Source organism: Ascaphus truei, chromosome 2 (genome assembly GCF_040206685.1).
Source record: "Ascaphus truei isolate aAscTru1 chromosome 2, aAscTru1.hap1, whole genome shotgun sequence".
NCBI classification, from domain to species: domain Eukaryota; kingdom Metazoa; phylum Chordata; class Amphibia; order Anura; family Ascaphidae; genus Ascaphus; species Ascaphus truei.
This window is the reverse complement of record NC_134484.1, coordinates 4,865,888-4,882,416: the sequence shown is the minus strand read 5'-3', so window position 1 is coordinate 4,882,416 and position 16,529 is coordinate 4,865,888. Positions and strand designations below refer to the sequence as shown.

Genomic DNA, 16,529 nt, shown 5'->3' with positions numbered 1-16,529 from the left:
GGACGGACAGACTGGGGGCAGGAGCGCTCGTCTGTCTCTGTGCTCCCCTACAGTGGGACGGACAGACTGGGGCAGGAGCGCTCGCCTGTCTCTGTGCTCCCCTACAGTGGGACGGACAGACTCTGGGGCAGGAGCGCTCGTCTGTCTCTGTGCTCCCCTACAGTGGGATGGACAGACTGGGGGCAGGAGCGCTCGTCTGTCTCTGTGCTCCCCTACAGTGGGACGGACAGACTGGGGGCAGGAGCGCTCGTCTGTCTCTGTGCTCCCCTACAGTGGGATGGACGGACTGGGGGCAGGAGCGCTCGCCTGTCTCTGTGCTCCCCTACAGTGGGACGGACAGACTGGGGGCAGGAGCGCTCGCCTGTCTCTGTGCTCCCCGACAGTGGGACGGACAGACTGGGGCAGGAGTGCTCGCCTGTCTCTGTGCTCCCCGACAGTGGGACGGACAGACTCTGGGGCAGGAGCGCTCGTCTGTCTCTGTGCTCCCCTACAGTGGGATGGACAGACTGGGGGCAGGAGCGCTCGCCTGTCTCTGTGCTCCCTACAGTGAGACGGACAGACTGAGGGCAGGAGCGCTCGTCTGTCTCTGTGCTCCCCTACAGTGGGACGGACAGACTGGGGCAGGAGCGCTCGTCTGTCTCTGTGCTCCCCTATAGTGGGATGGACAGACTGGGGGCAGGAGTGCTCGCCTGTCTCTGTGCTCCCTACAGTGGGACGGACAGACTGGGGCAGGAGCGCTCGTCTGTCTCTGTGCTCCCCTACAGTGGGATGGACGGACTGGGGGCAGGAGCGCTCGCCTGTCTCTGTGCTCCCTACAGTGGGACGGACAGACTGGGGGCAGGAGCGCTCGTCTATCTCTGTGCTCCCCTACAGTGGGACGGACAGACTGGGGGGCAGGAGCGCTCGTCTGTCTCTGTGCTCCCTACAGTGGGACGGACTGGGGGCAGGAGCGCTCGCCTGTCTCTGTGCTCCCCTACAGTGGGACGGACAGACTGGGGGCAGGAGCGCTCGTCTGTCTCTGTGCTCCCTACAGTGGGACGGACTGGGGCAGGAGCGCTCGTCTGTCTCTGTGCTCCCCTACAGTGGGACGGACAGACTGGGGGCAGGAGCGCTCGTCTGTCTCTGTGCTCCCCTACAGTGGGACGGACAGACTGGGGGCAGGAGCGCTCGTCTGTCTCTGTGCTCCCCTACAGTGGGATGGACGGACTGGGGGCAGGAGCGCTCGTCTGTCTCTGTGCTCCCCTACAGTGGGATGGACAGACTGGGGCAGGAGCGCTCGCCTGTCTCTTTGCTCCCCTACAGTGGGACGGACAGACTGGGGGCAGGAGCGCTCGCCTGTCTCTGTGCTCCCCTACAGTGGGACAGACAGACTGTGGGGCAGGAGCGCTCGTCTGTCTCTGTGCTCCCCTACAGTGGGATGGACAGACTGGGGGCAGGAGCGCTCGCCTGTCTCTGTGCTCCCTACAGTGGGACGGACAGACTGGGGGCAGGAGCGCTCGTCTGTCTCTGTGCTCCCCTACAGTGGGATGGACAGACTGGGGGCAGGAGCGCTCGTCTGTCTCTGTGCTCCCCTACAGTGGGATGGACAGACTGGGGGCAGGAGCGCTCGCCTGTCTCTGTGCTCCCTACAGTGAGACAGACAGACTGGGGGCAGGAGCGCTCGCCTGTCTCTGTGCTCCCCTACAGTGGGACGGACAGACTGGGGCAGGAGCGCTCGTCTGTCTCTGTGCTCCCCTACAGTGGGACGGACAGACTGGGGGCAGGAGCGCTCGGCTGTCTCTGTGCCCCCCTACAGTGGGACGGACAGACTGGGGGCAGGAGCGCTCGCCTGTCTCTGTGCTCCCCTACCGTGGGACGGACAGACTGGGGCAGGAGCGCTCGTCTGTCTCTGTGCTCCCCTACAGTGGGACGGACAGACTAGGGGCAGGAGCGCTCGTCTGTCTCTGTGCTCCCCTACAGTGGGACGGACAGACTGGGGCAGGAGCGCTCGTCTGTCTCTGTGCTCCCCTACAGTGGGACGGACAGACTGGGGGGCAGGAGCGCTCGTCTGTTTCTGTGCTCCCCTACAGTGGGACGGACAGACTGGGGGCAGGAGCGCTCGTCTGTCTCTGTGCTCCCCTACAGTGGGACGGACAGACTCTGGGGCAGGAGCGCTCGTCTGTCTCTGTGCCCCCCTACAGTGGGACCGACAGACTGGGGCAGGAGCGCTCGTCTGTCTCTGTGCTCCCCTACAGTGGGACGGACTGGGGGCAGGAGCGCTCGCCTGTCTCTGTGCTCCCCTACAGTGGGACGGACAGACTCTGGGGCAGGAGCGCTCGTCTGTCTCTGTGCTCCCCTACAGTGGGACGGACAGACTGGGGCAGGAGCGCTCGTCTGTCTCTGTGCTCCCCTACAGTGGGACGGACAGACTGGGGGCAGGAGCGCTCGCCTGTCTCTGTGCTCCCCTACAGTGGGACGGACAGACTGGGGGCAGGAGCGCTCATCTGTCTCTGTGCTCCCCTACAGTGGGACGGACAGACTCTGGGGCAGGAGCGCTCGTCTGTCTCTGTGCTCCCCTACAGTGAGACGGACAGACTCTGGGGCAGGAGCGCTCGTCTGTCTCTGTGCTCCCCTACAGTGGGACGGACAGACTCTGGGGCAGGAGCGCTTGTCTGTCTCTGTGCTCCCCTACAGTGGGACGGACAGACTGGTGGCAGGAGCGCTCGTCTGTCTCTGTGCTCCCCTACAGTGGGACAGACAGACTGGGGCAGGAGCGCTCGTCTGTCTCTGTGCTCCCCTACAGTGGGACGGACAGACTCTGGGGCAGGAGCGCTCGTCTGTCTCTGTGCTCCCCTACAGTGGGACGGACAGACTGGGGGCAGGAGCGCTCGTCTGTCTCTGTGCTCCCCTACAGTGGGACGGACAGACTGGGGGCAGGAGCGCTCGTCTGTCTCTGTGCTCCCTACAGTGGGACGGACTGGGGACAGGAGCGCTCGTCTGTCTCTGTGCTCCCCTACAGTGGGACGGACAGACTGGGGGCAGGAGCGCTCGTCTGTCTCTGTGCTCCCCTACAGTGGGACGGACAGACTGGGGCAGGAGCGCTCGCCTGTCTCTGTGCTCCCCTACAGTGGGACGGACAGACTCTGGGGCAGGAGCGCTCGTCTGTCTCTGTGCTCCCCTACAGTGGGATGGACAGACTGGGGGCAGGAGCGCTCGTCTGTCTCTGTGCTCCCCTACAGTGGGACGGACAGACTGGGGGCAGGAGCGCTCGTCTGTCTCTGTGCTCCCCTACAGTGGGATGGACGGACTGGGGGCAGGAGCGCTCGCCTGTCTCTGTGCTCCCCTACAGTGGGACGGACAGACTGGGGGCAGGAGCGCTCGCCTGTCTCTGTGCTCCCCGACAGTGGGACGGACAGACTGGGGCAGGAGTGCTCGCCTGTCTCTGTGCTCCCCGACAGTGGGACGGACAGACTCTGGGGCAGGAGCGCTCATCTGTCTCTGTGCTCCCCTACAGTGGGATGGACAGACTGGGGGCAGGAGCGCTCGCCTGTCTCTGTGCTCCCTACAGTGAGACGGACAGACTGAGGGCAGGAGCGCTCGTCTGTCTCTGTGCTCCCCTACAGTGGGACGGACAGACTGGGGCAGGAGCGCTCGTCTGTCTCTGTGCTCCCCTATAGTGGGATGGACAGACTGGGGGCAGGAGTGCTCGCCTGTCTCTGTGCTCCCTACAGTGGGACGGACAGACTGGGGCAGGAGCGCTCGTCTGTCTCTGTGCTCCCCTACAGTGGGATGGACGGACTGGGGGCAGGAGCGCTCGCCTGTCTCTGTGCTCCCTACAGTGGGACGGACAGACTGGGGGCAGGAGCGCTCGTCTATCTCTGTGCTCCCCTACAGTGGGACGGACAGACTGGGGGGCAGGAGCGCTCGTCTGTCTCTGTGCTCCCTACAGTGGGACGGACTGGGGGCAGGAGCGCTCGCCTGTCTCTGTGCTCCCCTACAGTGGGACGGACAGACTGGGGGCAGGAGCGCTCGTCTGTCTCTGTGCTCCCTACAGTGGGACGGACTGGGGCAGGAGCGCTCGTCTGTCTCTGTGCTCCCCTACAGTGGGACGGACAGACTGGGGGCAGGAGCGCTCGTCTGTCTCTGTGCTCCCCTACAGTGGGATGGACGGACTGGGGGCAGGAGCGCTCGTCTGTCTCTGTGCTCCCCTACAGTGGGATGGACAGACTGGGGCAGGAGCGCTCGCCTGTCTCTTTGCTCCCCTACAGTGGGACGGACAGACTGGGGGCAGGAGCGCTCGCCTGTCTCTGTGCTCCCCTACAGTGGGACAGACAGACTGTGGGGCAGGAGCGCTCGTCTGTCTCTGTGCTCCCCTACAGTGGGATGGACAGACTGGGGGCAGGAGCGCTCGCCTGTCTCTGTGCTCCCTACAGTGGGACGGACAGACTGGGGGCAGGAGCGCTCGTCTGTCTCTGTGCTCCCCTACAGTGGGATGGACAGACTGGGGGCAGGAGCGCTCGTCTGTCTCTGTGCTCCCCTACAGTGGGATGGACAGACTGGGGCAGGAGCGCTCGTCTGTCTCTGTGCTCCCCTACAGTGGGACGGACAGACAGGGGGCAGGAGCGCTCGTCTGTCTCTGTGCTCCCCTACAGTGGGACGGACTGGGGGCAGGAGCGCTCGCCTGTCTCTGTGCTCCCTACATTGGGACGGACAGACTGGGGGCAGGAGCGCTCGCCTGTCTCTGTGCTCCCCTACAGTGGGACGGACAGACTGGGGCAGGAGTGCTCGTCTGTCTCTGTGCTCCCCTACAGTGGGACGGACAGACTGGGGGGCAAGAGTGCTCGTCTGTCTCTGTGCTCCCTACAGTGGGACGGACTGGGGGCAGGAGCGCTCGCCTGTCTCTGTGCTCCCCTACAGTGGGACGGACAGACTGGGGGCAGGAGCGCTCATCTGTCTCTGTGCTCCCTACAGTGGGACGGACTGGGGCAGGAGCGCTCGTCTGTCTCTGTGCTCCCCTACAGTGGGACGGACAGACTGGGGGCAGGCGCGCTCGTCTGTCTCTGTGCTCCCCTACAGTGGGACGGACAGACTGGGGGCAGGAGCGCTCGTCTGTCTCTGTGCTCCCCTACAGTGGGATGGACAGACTGGGGCAGGAGCGCTCGCCTGTCTCTGTGCTCCCCTACAGTGGGACGGACAGACTGGGGCAGGAGCGCTCGCCTGTCTCTGTGCTCCCCTACAGTGGGACGGACAGACTCTGGGGCAGGAGCACTCGTCTGTCTCTGTGCTCCCCTACAATGGGATGGAGAGACTGGGGGCTGGAGCGCTCGTCTGTCTCTGTGCTCCCCTACAGTGGGACGGACAGACTGGGGGCAGGAGCGCTCGTCTGTCTCTGTGCTCCCCTACAGTGGGATGGACGGACTGGGGGCAGGAGCGCTCGTCTGTCTCTGTGCTCCCCTACAGTGGGACGGACTGGGGGCAGGAGCGCTCGCCTGTCTCTGTGCTCCCTACATTGGGACGGACAGACTGGGGGCAGGAGCGCTCGCCTGTCTCTGTGCTCCCCTACAGTTGGACGGACAGACTGGGGCAGGAGTGCTCGTCTGTCTCTGTGCTCCCCTACAGTGGGACGGACAGACTGGGGCAGGAGCGCTCGTCTGTCTCTGTGCTCCCCTACAGTGAGACGGACAGACTGGGGGCAGGAGCGCTCACCTGTCTCTGTGCTCCCCTACAGTGGGACGGAGAGACTGGGGGCAGGAGCGCTCGTCTGTCTCTGTGCTCCCCTACAGTGGGACGGACAGACTGGGGGGCAAGAGTGCTCGTCTGTCTCTGTGCTCCCTACAGTGGGACGGACTGGGGGCAGGAGCGCTCGCCTGTCTCTGTGCTCCCCTACAGTGGGACGGACAGACTAGGGGCAGGAGCGCTCGTCTGTCTCTGTGCTCCCTACAGTGGGACGGACTGGGGCAGGAGCGCTCGTCTGTCTCTGTGCTCCCCTACAGTGGGACGGACAGACTGGGGGCAGGAGCGCTCGTCTGTCTCTGTGCTCCCCTACAGTGGGACGGACAGACTGGGGGCAGGAGCGCTCGTCTGTCTCTGTGCTCCCCTACAGTGGGATGGACAGACTGGGGCAGGAGCGCTCGCCTGTCTCTGTGCTCCCCTACAGTGGGACGGACAGACTGGGGCAGGAGCGCTCGTCTGCTCTGTGCTCCCTACAGTGGGACAGACAGACTGGGGGCAGGAGCGCTCGTCTGTCTCTGTGCTCCCCTACAGTGGGATGGATGGACTGGGGGCAGGAGCGCTCGTCTGTCTCTGTGCTCCCCTACAGTGGGATGGACAGACTGTGGCAGGAGCGCTCGCCTGTCTCTGTGCTCCCCTACAGTGGGACGGACAGACTGGGGTCAGGAGCGCTCGCCTGTCTCTGTGCTCCCCTACAGTGGGACGGACAGACTGTGGGGCAGGAGCGCTCGTCTGTCTCTGTGCTCCCCTACAGTGGGATGGACAGACTGGGGGCAGGAGCGCTCGCCTGTCTCTGTGCTCCCTACAGTGGGACGGACAGACTGGGGGCAGGAGCGCTCGTCTGTCTCTGTGCTCCCCTACAGTGGGATGGACAGACTGGGGGCAGGAGCGCTCGTCTGTCTCTGTGCTCCCCTACAGTGGGACGGACAGACTGGGGCAGGAGCGCTCGCCTGTCTCTGTGCTCCCCTACAGTGGGACGGACAGACTGGGGGCAGGAGCGCTCGTCTGTCTCTGTGCTCCCCTACAGTGGGACGGACAGACTGGGGGCAGGAGCGCTCGTCTGTCTCTGTGCTCCCCTACAGTGGGACGGACAGACTGGGGGCAGGAGCGCTCGCCTGTCTCTGTGCTCCCCTACAGTGGGACGGACAGACTGTGGGGCAGGAGCGCTCGTCTGTCTCTGTGCTCCCCTACAGTGGGATGGACAGACTGTGGGGCAGGAGCGCTCGCCTGTCTCTGTGCTCCCTACAGTGGGACGGACAGACTGGGGGCAGGAGCGCTCGTCTGTCTCTGTGCTCCCCTACAGTGGGATGGACAGACTGGGGGCAGGAGCGCTCGTCTGTCTCTGTGCTCCCCTACAGTGGGATGGACAGACTGGGGGCAGGAGCGCTCGCCTGTCTCTGTGCTCCCTACAGTGAGACGGACAGACTGGGGGCAGGAGCGCTCGTCTGTCACTGTGCTCCCCTACAGTGGGACGGACAGACTGGGGCAGGAGCGCTCGTCTGTCTCTGTGCTCCCCTACAGTGGGATGTACAGACTGGGGGCAGGAGCGCTCGTCTGTCTCTGTGCTCCCTACAGTGGGACGGACAGACTGGGGCAGGAGCGCTCGTCTGTCTCTGTGCTCCCCTACAGTGGGATGGACGGACTGGGGGCAGGAGCGCTCGCCTGTCTCTGTGCTCCCTACAGTGGGACGGACAGACTGGGGGCAGGAGCGCTTGTCTGTCTCTGTGCTCCCCTACAGTGGGACAGACAGACTCTGGGGCAGGAGCACTCGTCTGTCTCTGTGCTCCCCTACAGTGGGATGGACAGACTCGGGGCAGGAGCGCTCGCCTGTCTCTGTGCTCCCTACAGTGGAACGGACAAACTGGGGGCAGGAGCGCTCGTCTGTCTCTGTGCTCCCCTACAGTGGGACGGACAGACTGGGGCAGGAGCGCTCGTCTGTCTCTGTGCTCCCCTACAGTGGGATGGACGGACTGGGGGCAGGAGCGCTCGTCTGTCTCTGTGCTCCCCTACAGTGGGACGGACAGACTGGGGCAGGAGCGCTCGTCTGTCTCTGTGCTCCCCTACAGTGGGTCGGACAGACTCTGGGGCAGGAGCGCTCATCTGTCTCTGTGCCCCCCTACAGTGGGACGGACAGACTGGGGGCAGGAGCGCTCGTCTGTCTCTGTGCTCCCCTACAGTGGGACGGACAGACTGGGGCAGGAGCGCTCGTCTGTCTCTGTGCTCCCTACAGTGGGACGGACTGGGGCAGGAGCGCTCGCCTGTCTCTGTGCTCCCCTACAGTGGGATGGACAGACTGTGGGGCAGGAGCGCTCGTCTGTCTCTGTGCTCCCCTACAGTGGGATGGACAGACTGGGGGCAGGAGCGCTCGCCTGTCTCTGTGCTCCCTACAGTGGGACGGACAGACTGGGGGCAGAAGCGCTCGTCTGTCTCTGTGCTCCCCTACAGTGTGATGGACAGACTGGGGGCAGGAGCGCTCGCCTGTCTCTGTGCTCCCTACAGTGAGACGGACAGACTGGGGGCAGGAGCGCTCGTCTGTCACTGTGCTCCCCTACAGTGGGACGGACAGACTGGGGCAGGAGCGCTCGTCTGTCTCTGTGCTCCCCTACAGTGGGATGGACAGACTGGGGGCAGGAGCGCTCGTCTGTCTCTGTGCTCCCTACAGTGGGACGGACAGACTGGGGCAGGAGCGCTTGTCTGTCTCTGTGCTCCCCTACAGTGGGATGGACAGACTGGGGGCAGGAGCGCTTGTCTGTCTCTGTGCTCCCCTACAGTGGGACGGACAGACTCTGGGGCAGGAGCGCTCGTCTGTCTCTGTGCTCCCCTACAGTGGGATTGACAGACTCGGGGCAGGAGCGCTCGCCTGTCTCTGTGCTCCCTACAGTGGGACGGACAGACTGGGGGCAGGAGCGCTCGTCTGTCTCTGTGCTCCCCTACAGTGGGACGGACAGACTGGGGCAGGAGCGCTCGTCTGTCTCTGTGCTCCCCTACAGTGGGATGGACGGACTGGGGGCAGGAGCGCTCGTCTGTCTCTGTGCTCCCCTACAGTGGGACGGACAGACTGGGGCAGGAGCGCTCGTCTGTCTCTGTGCTCCCCTACAGTGGGACGGACAGACTCTGGGGCAGGAGCGCTCGTCTGTCTCTGTGCCCCCCTACAGTGGGACGGACAGACTGGGGGCAGGAGCGCTCGTCTGTCTCTGTGCTCCCCTACAGTGGGACGGACAGACTGGGGCAGGAGCGCTCGTCTGTCTCTGTGCTCCCCTACAGTGGGACGGACAGACTGGGGGCAGGAGCGCTCGTCTGTCTCTGTGCTCCCCTACAGTGGGACGGACAGACTGGGGGCAGGAGCGCTCATCTGTCTCTGTGCTCCCCTACAGTGGGACGGACAGACTGGGGGCAGGAGCGCTCGTCTGTCTCTGTGCTCCCCTACAGTGGGACGGACAGACTGGGGGCAGGAGCACTCATCTGTCTCTGTGCTCCCCTACAGTGGGACGGACAGACTGGGGCAGGAGCGCTCGTCTGTCTCTGTGCTCCCCTACAGTGGGACGGACAGACTGGGGGCAGGAGCGCTCGTCTGTCTCTGTGCTCCCCTACAGTGGGACGGACAGACTGGGGCAGGAGCGCTCGCCTGTCTCTGTGCTCCCCTACAGTGGGACGGACAGACTGGGGCAGGAGCGCTCGTCTGTCTCTGTGCTCCCCTACAGTGGGACGGACAGACTGGGGGCAGGAGCGCTCGTCTGTCTCTGTGCTCCCCTACAGTGGGACGGACAGACTGGGGGCAGGAGCGCTCGTCTGTCTCTGTGCTCCCCTACAGTGGGACGGACAGACTGGGGCAGGAGCGCTCGTCTGTCTCTGTGCTCCCCTACAGTGGGACGGACAGACTGGGGGCAGGAGCGCTCGTCTGTCTCTGTGCTCCCCTACAGTGGGACGGACAGACTGGGGGCAGGAGCGCTCGTCTGTCTCTGTGCTCCCCTACAGTGGGACGGACAGACTGGGGGCAGGAGCGCTCGTCTGTCTCTGTGCTCCCCTACAGTGGGACGGACAGACTGGGGGCAGGAGCGCTCGTCTATCTCTGTGCTCCCCTACAGTGGGACGGACAGACTGGGGCAGGAGCGCTCGTCTGTCTCTGTGCTCCCCTACAGTGGGACGGACAGACTGGGGGCAGGAGCGCTCGTCTGTCTCTGTGCTCCCCTACAGTGGGACGGACAGACTGGGGCAGGAGCGCTCGCCTGTCTCTGTGCTCCCCTACAGTGGGACGGACAGACTGGGGCAGGAGCGCTCGTCTGTCTCTGTGCTCCCCTACAGTGGGACGGACAGACTGGGGCAGGAGCGCTCGCCTGTCTCTGTGCTCCCCTACAGTGGGACGGACAGACTGGGGGCAGGAGCGCTCGTCTGTCTCTGTGCTCCCCTACAGTGGGACGGACAGACTGGGGCAGGAGCGCTCGCCTGTCTCTGTGCTCCCCTACAGTGGGACGGACAGACTGGGGCAGGAGCGCTCGTCTGTCTCTGTGCTCCTCTACAGTGGGACGGACAGACTCTGGGGCAGGAGCGCTCGTCTGTCTCTGTGCCCCCCTACAGTGGGACGGACAGACTGGGGGCAGGAGCGCTCGTCTCTCTCTGTGCTCCCCTACAGTGGGACGGACAGACTGGGGCAGGAGCGCTCGTCTGTCTCTGTGCTCCCCTACAGTGGGACGGACAGACTGGGGCAGGAGCGCTCGCCTGTCTCTGTGCTCCCCTACAGTGGGACGGACAGACTGGGGGCAGGAGCGCTCGTCTGTCTCTGTGCTCCCCTACAGTGGGACGGACAGACTGGGGCAGGAGCGCTCGCCTGTCTCTGTGCCCCCCTACAGTGGGACGGACAGACTGGGGGCAGGAGCGCTCGTCTGTCTCTGTGCCCCCCTACAGTGGGACGGACAGACTGGGGGCAGGAGCGCTCGTCTCTCTCTGTGCTCCCCTACAGTGGGACGGACAGACTGGGGCAGGAGCGCTCGTCTGTCTCTGTGCTCCCCTACAGTGGGACGGACAGACTGGGGCAGGAGCGCTCGCCTGTCTCTGTGCTCCCCTACAGTGGGACGGACAGACTGGGGGCAGGAGCGCTCGTCTGTCTCTGTGCTCCCCTACAGTGGGACGGACAGACTGGGGGCAGGAGCGCTCGTCTGTCTCTGTGCTCCTCTACAGTGGGACGGACAGACTCTGGGGCAGGAGCGCTCGTCTGTCTCTGTGCCCCCCTACAGTGGGACGGACAGACTGGGGGCAGGAGCGCTCGTCTCTCTCTGTGCTCCCCTACAGTGGGACGGACAGACTGGGGCAGGAGCGCTCGTCTGTCTCTGTGCTCCCCTACAGTGGGACGGACAGACTGGGGGCAGTAGCGCTCGTCTGTCTCTGTGCTCCCCTACAGTGGGACGGACAGACTGGGGGCAGGAGCGCTCGTCTGTCTCTGTGCTCCCCTACAGTGGGACGGACAGACGGACAGACTGGGGGCAGGAGCGCTCGTCTGTCTCTGTGCTCCCCTACAGTGGGACGGACAGACTGGGGGGCAGGCGCGCTCGTCTGTCTCTGTGCTCCCCTACAGTGGGACGGACAGACTGGGGGCAGGAGCGCTCGTCTGTCTCTGTGCTCCCCTACAGTGGGACGGACAGACTGGGGGCAGGAGCGCTCGTCTGTCTCTGTGCTCCCCTACAGTGGGACGGACAGACTGGGGGCAGGAGCGCTCGCCTGTCTCTGTGCTCCCCTACAGTGAGACGGACAGACTGGGGGCAGGAGCGCTCGCCTGTCTGTGTGCTCCCCTACAGTGGGACGGACTGGGGGCAGGAGCGCTCGCCTGTCTCTGTGCTCCCCTACAGTGGGACGGACAGACTGGGGCAGGAGTGCTCGTCTGTCTCTGTGCTCCCCTACAGTGGGACGGACAGACTGGGGCAGGAGCGCTCGTCTGTCTCTGTGCTCCCCTACAGTGGGACGGACAGACTGGGGGCAGGAGCGCTCGCCTGTCTCTGTGCTCCCCTACAGTGAGACGGACAGACTGGGGGCAGGAGCGCTCGCCTGTCTCTGTGCTCCCCTACAGTGAGACGGACAGACTGGGGCAGGAGCGCTCGCCTGTCTCTGTGCTCCCCTACAGTGGGACGGACAGACTGGGGCAGGAGCGCTCGTCTGTCTCTGTGCTCCCCTACAGTGGGAGAGGACAGTGGGCAATGTTACTGTGTCAGTACCCCTACATTAATACTCGCACTCATTCTGCATGTATCTTCAGGTCCAGCAGAGACGACAGAAGAAACCTGCCAAGCAGAAGGAGAGAGTCGCGGGGCGAAAACCTCGGGCCGCAGCCAATTCGGCGCCCGGGATGAAGGGACAAGTACGGAGCGAGGCCGGGAGGCTGGAGGCGAGGGAAGAACAGCGCAGAGTGACGGTAACTGGACGTCTTGTTACCCCCTTTCCGTACCTGTCAGGGCTGCACAATGTTTTGGAGAGGAGGGAGAGTTAGTCTGGGGGAGGGGCACGGGGGGCGCTGGATATGATGCGGGCGGGTCTGGGACAGTAGGGAGGGAGTACTGCTCTGTAGCTTGCAGATGAGAAGAGAGAGATCCTTGAAACCTGACCTGTTGGTGGCCCTTGGGGACTGGAGTTGGCAATTCCTGGTCTGTACAAAGCCCTCTTCAGCTTATGTCCCATGTAGTGGAAATGCAGTACCTCCCCAAAATAATATCTAATACAATACTTACAGGTACCCTGTCCCGCCTGGATTACTGTAACAGGCCCCCCAGCCCCACACCTTTCTCCTTTACTATCCATGCAACGTTCTGCTGCTGGAATAGTCACCTTCTCATACCTGTCTCTGCTCATCTCCCCCTTACATCCCTCCGCTGGGTTCCCAGCTTATCTCGGCTGTGTAACTTCAAAGTGTCACATTTAAGTGTGTAGCAGAGTTAATCCTGGAGTTGAAATTGGAGGTGAAGATTGAGGAGGATCTGAACTCTACACAACAACTTTACAACTGTGAGAACTTAACTTTCAAAACGCTGTGATTAATTGTAATTGTACTCTTCCTATCCTCCAATAACTGGCCAGTCTCTCCTCCTGCATTTCATTGTGCCCTCTCCTCCTGCATCTCACTGTGCCCTCTCCTCCTGTATCTCACTGTGCCCTCCCTATTGCATTTTCTGTTTACTTTTAACTCACTACTTTGTGAACATTTCTGTTCTCTCCAGCTTCCCCACTCCCCACTGCACCATTATTTATACACCTCTCTCCCAACTACGCCTTTACCCCTCAATAAAAAACACCCCCACAAATCCTCTATTCACACCCTCTATCTCCTCCTTCCTGCTGCTGGGGATCTCCCCTAAGCCTGAAGCCAGACTACACACCTGATCTTACCCACGCCTCCCTGCCACCTCTTCCCCTGTAAATGGTGTTAACCTTTTCATTTAACATTGACTAACTTTAAAACTTGCCCCACAAATCAAGCATCCCAATAGCCTGCCCTCACGGCTACTGTCCCACAGTCACTTATACCACCCATTGTGGCCAAGCACACCCATTCTACAGACCTGCTCTCTCTCTATGTTTCCCCACAAACCTCTTAGATTGTAAGCTCTTCGGGGCAGGGATTTCCTTTCCTACTGTCTGATGTTTGCTGCACTTATTGTATTATTATAATTCCCTGTACTGTATTCTTTGTGAAGCGCTGAGTACACTTTTGGCGCTATGTAAATAAAGACATACAATACAATACAATCTTCAAGTCTCTCCCTTGTCCACTCCTTCCTACATATCCGCTGCGATCTCTCGCTATGCCCCTGCTTGTCTCCTGCGCTCTGCCCATTCCCGTCTCCTTTCCACCTCTACTTTCTCGCAGCGTAATCCCTTTCCCGTGCACTGCCCCTTACCTGTGGGACTCCCTCACACTCAGTATACACCGGGCACCTTCTCTCCCTCACTGCCCCTTACCTGTGGGACTCCCTCACACTCAGTATACACCGAGCACCTTCTCTCCCTCGCTGCCCCTTACCTGTGGGACTCCCTCACACTCAGTATACACCGAGCACCTTCTCTCCCTCACTGCCCCTTACCTGTGGGACTCCCTCACACTCAGTATACACCGAGCACCTTCTCTCCCTCGCTGCCCCTTACCTGTGGGACTCTCTCACACTCAGTATACACCGAGCACCTTCTCTCCCTCACTGCCCCTTACCTGTGGGACTCCCTCACACTCAGTATACGCCAAGCACCTTCTCTCCCTCACTGCCCCTTACCTGTGGGACTCCCTCACACTCAGTACACGCCGAGAACCTTCTCTCCCTCACTGCCCCTTACCTGTGGGACTCCCTCACACTTAGTATACACCCAGCACCTTCTCTCCCTCACTGCCCCTTACCTGTGGGACTCCCTCACACTCAGTATACGCCGAGCACCTTCTCTCTCTCGCTGCCCCTTACCTGTGGGACTCCCTCACACTCAGTATACACCGAGCACCTTCTCTCCCTCGCTGCCTCTTACCTGTGGGACTCCCTCACACTCAGTATACACCGAGCACCTTCTCTCCCTCACTGCCCCTTACCTGTAGGACTCCCTCACACTCAGTATACGCCGAGCACCTTCTCTCCCTCACTGCCCCTTACCTGTGGGATTCTCTCACACTCAGTATACACCGAGCACCTTCTCTCCCTCACTGCCCCTTACCTGTGGGACTCTATCACACTCAGTATACGCCGAGCACCTTCTCTCCCTCACTGCCCCTTACCTGTGGGACTCCCTCACACTCAGTATACACCGAGCACCTTCTCTCCCTCGCTGCCTCTTACCTGTGGGACTCCCTCACACTCAGTATACACCGAGCACCTTCTCTCCCTCACTGCCCCTTACCTGTAGGACTCCCTCACACTCAGTATACGCCGAGCACCTTCTCTCCCTCACTGCCCCTTACCTGTGGGACTCTCTCACACTCAGTATACACCGAGCACCTTCTCTCCCTCACTGCTCCTTACCTGTGGGACTCTCTCACACTCAGTATACGCCGAGCACCTTCTCTCCCTCACTGCCCCTTACCTGTGGGACTCCCACACACTCAGTATACGCCGAGCACCTTCTCTCCCTCACTGCCCCTTACCTGTGGGACTCTCTCACACTCAGTATACACCGAGCACCTTCTCTCCCTCACTGCCCCTTACCTGTGGGACTCTCTCACACTCAGTATACGCCGAGCACCTTCTCTCCCTCACTGCCCTTTACCTGTGGGACTCCCTCACACTCAGTATACGCCGGGCACCTTCTCTCCCTCGCTGCCCCTTACCTGTGGGACTCCCTCACACTCAGTATACGCCGAGCACCTTCTCTCCCTCACTGCCCCTTACCTGTGGGACTCCCTCACACTCAGTATACACCGAGCACCTTCTCTCCCTCGCTGCCCCTTACCTGTGGGACTCCCTCACACTCACACCCAGCACCTTCTCTCCCTCACTGCCCCTTACCTGTGGGACTCCCTCACACTCAGTATACACCGAGCACCTTCTCTCCCCACCTTTAAATCAAACACCACACCTTCTGAATGAAGCATTTCAATAGCCTGGAGCTCAGACTCATGGCCACGGTCCCACACCCACTGTGACTCCTAGCACCCACTGTGACGCAGCCCTGCCACCCACTGCACTCCCTCCCTCACCTGCTGTCTCTGTAACTCTCCCAACATTCCACATAGAGTGTAAGCTCTCCGGGGCAGGGCTTCCCTTTCCTACTGTCTGATTTTTGTTTGTCGCACTTATTGTATTATTATTCCCTGTATTATCTCTTTTTTGCAAACGCTGTGAACAATGTTGGCGCTATTTAAACATATATAAATATATATATATCATACGTTATAAGTTATGGTGGGTGAAAAAGGCGACAAGAAACCTCCACCGTTAGCATGTAGCAAATAAAGAATATCACTTGTGAGCACATTCACGTGTCTTAGACAGGCCTGCACCCCGCCTTTCACCATTATCACCCAGCATACAGTGCTCCCACCAACTAATATCTCATGCAGCTCCGACCCAACTAATATCTCATGCAGCTCCGACCCAACTAATATCTCATGCAGCGCCGACCCGACTAATATCTCATGCAGCGCCGACCCAACTAATATCTCATGCAGCGCCGACCCGACTAATATCTCATGCAGCGCCGACCCAACTAATATCTCATGCAGCGCCGACCCAACTAATATCTCATGCAGCGCCGACCCAACTAATATCTCATGCAGCGCCGACCCAACTAATATTTCATGCAGCGCCGGCCCAACTAATATCTCATGCAGCGCCGACCCGACTAATATCTCATGCAGCACCGACCCAACTAATATCTCATGCAGCGCCGACCCAACTAATATCTCATGCAGCGCCGACCCAACTAATATCTCATGCAGCGCCGGCCCAACTAATATCTCATGCAGCGCCGACCCAACTAATATCTCATGCAGCACCGACCCAACTAATATCTCATGCAGCGCCGACCCAACAAATATCTCATGCAGCACCGACCCAACTAATATCTCATGCAGCACCGACCCAACTAATATCTCATGCAGCACCGACCCAACTAATATCTCATGCAGCGCCGACCCAACTAATATCTCATGCAGCGCCGGCCCAACTAATATCTCATGCAGCACCGACCCAACTAATATCTCATGCACCGACCCAACTAATATCTCATGCAGCGCCGACCCAACTAATATCTCATGCACCGACCCAACTAATATCTCATGCAGCGCCGACCCGACTAATATCTCATGCAGCGCCGACCCGACTAATATCTCATGCAGCGCCGACCCGACTAATATCTCATGCAGC

The 16,529-nt window shown here is 61.4% G+C and overlaps 1 protein-coding gene across 1 annotated transcript in view; it reads left to right on the top strand.

Moving 5' to 3' along the window:
- The window catches only part of PLEC (plectin), a 624,499-nt gene that overhangs the window by 26,116 nt on the left and 581,854 nt on the right, over positions 1-16,529 (top strand). The window contains 1 exon segment of the mRNA XM_075581086.1: positions 11,954-12,109. Within this exon segment, the coding sequence (XP_075437201.1) occupies positions 11,954-12,109 (156 nt within the window).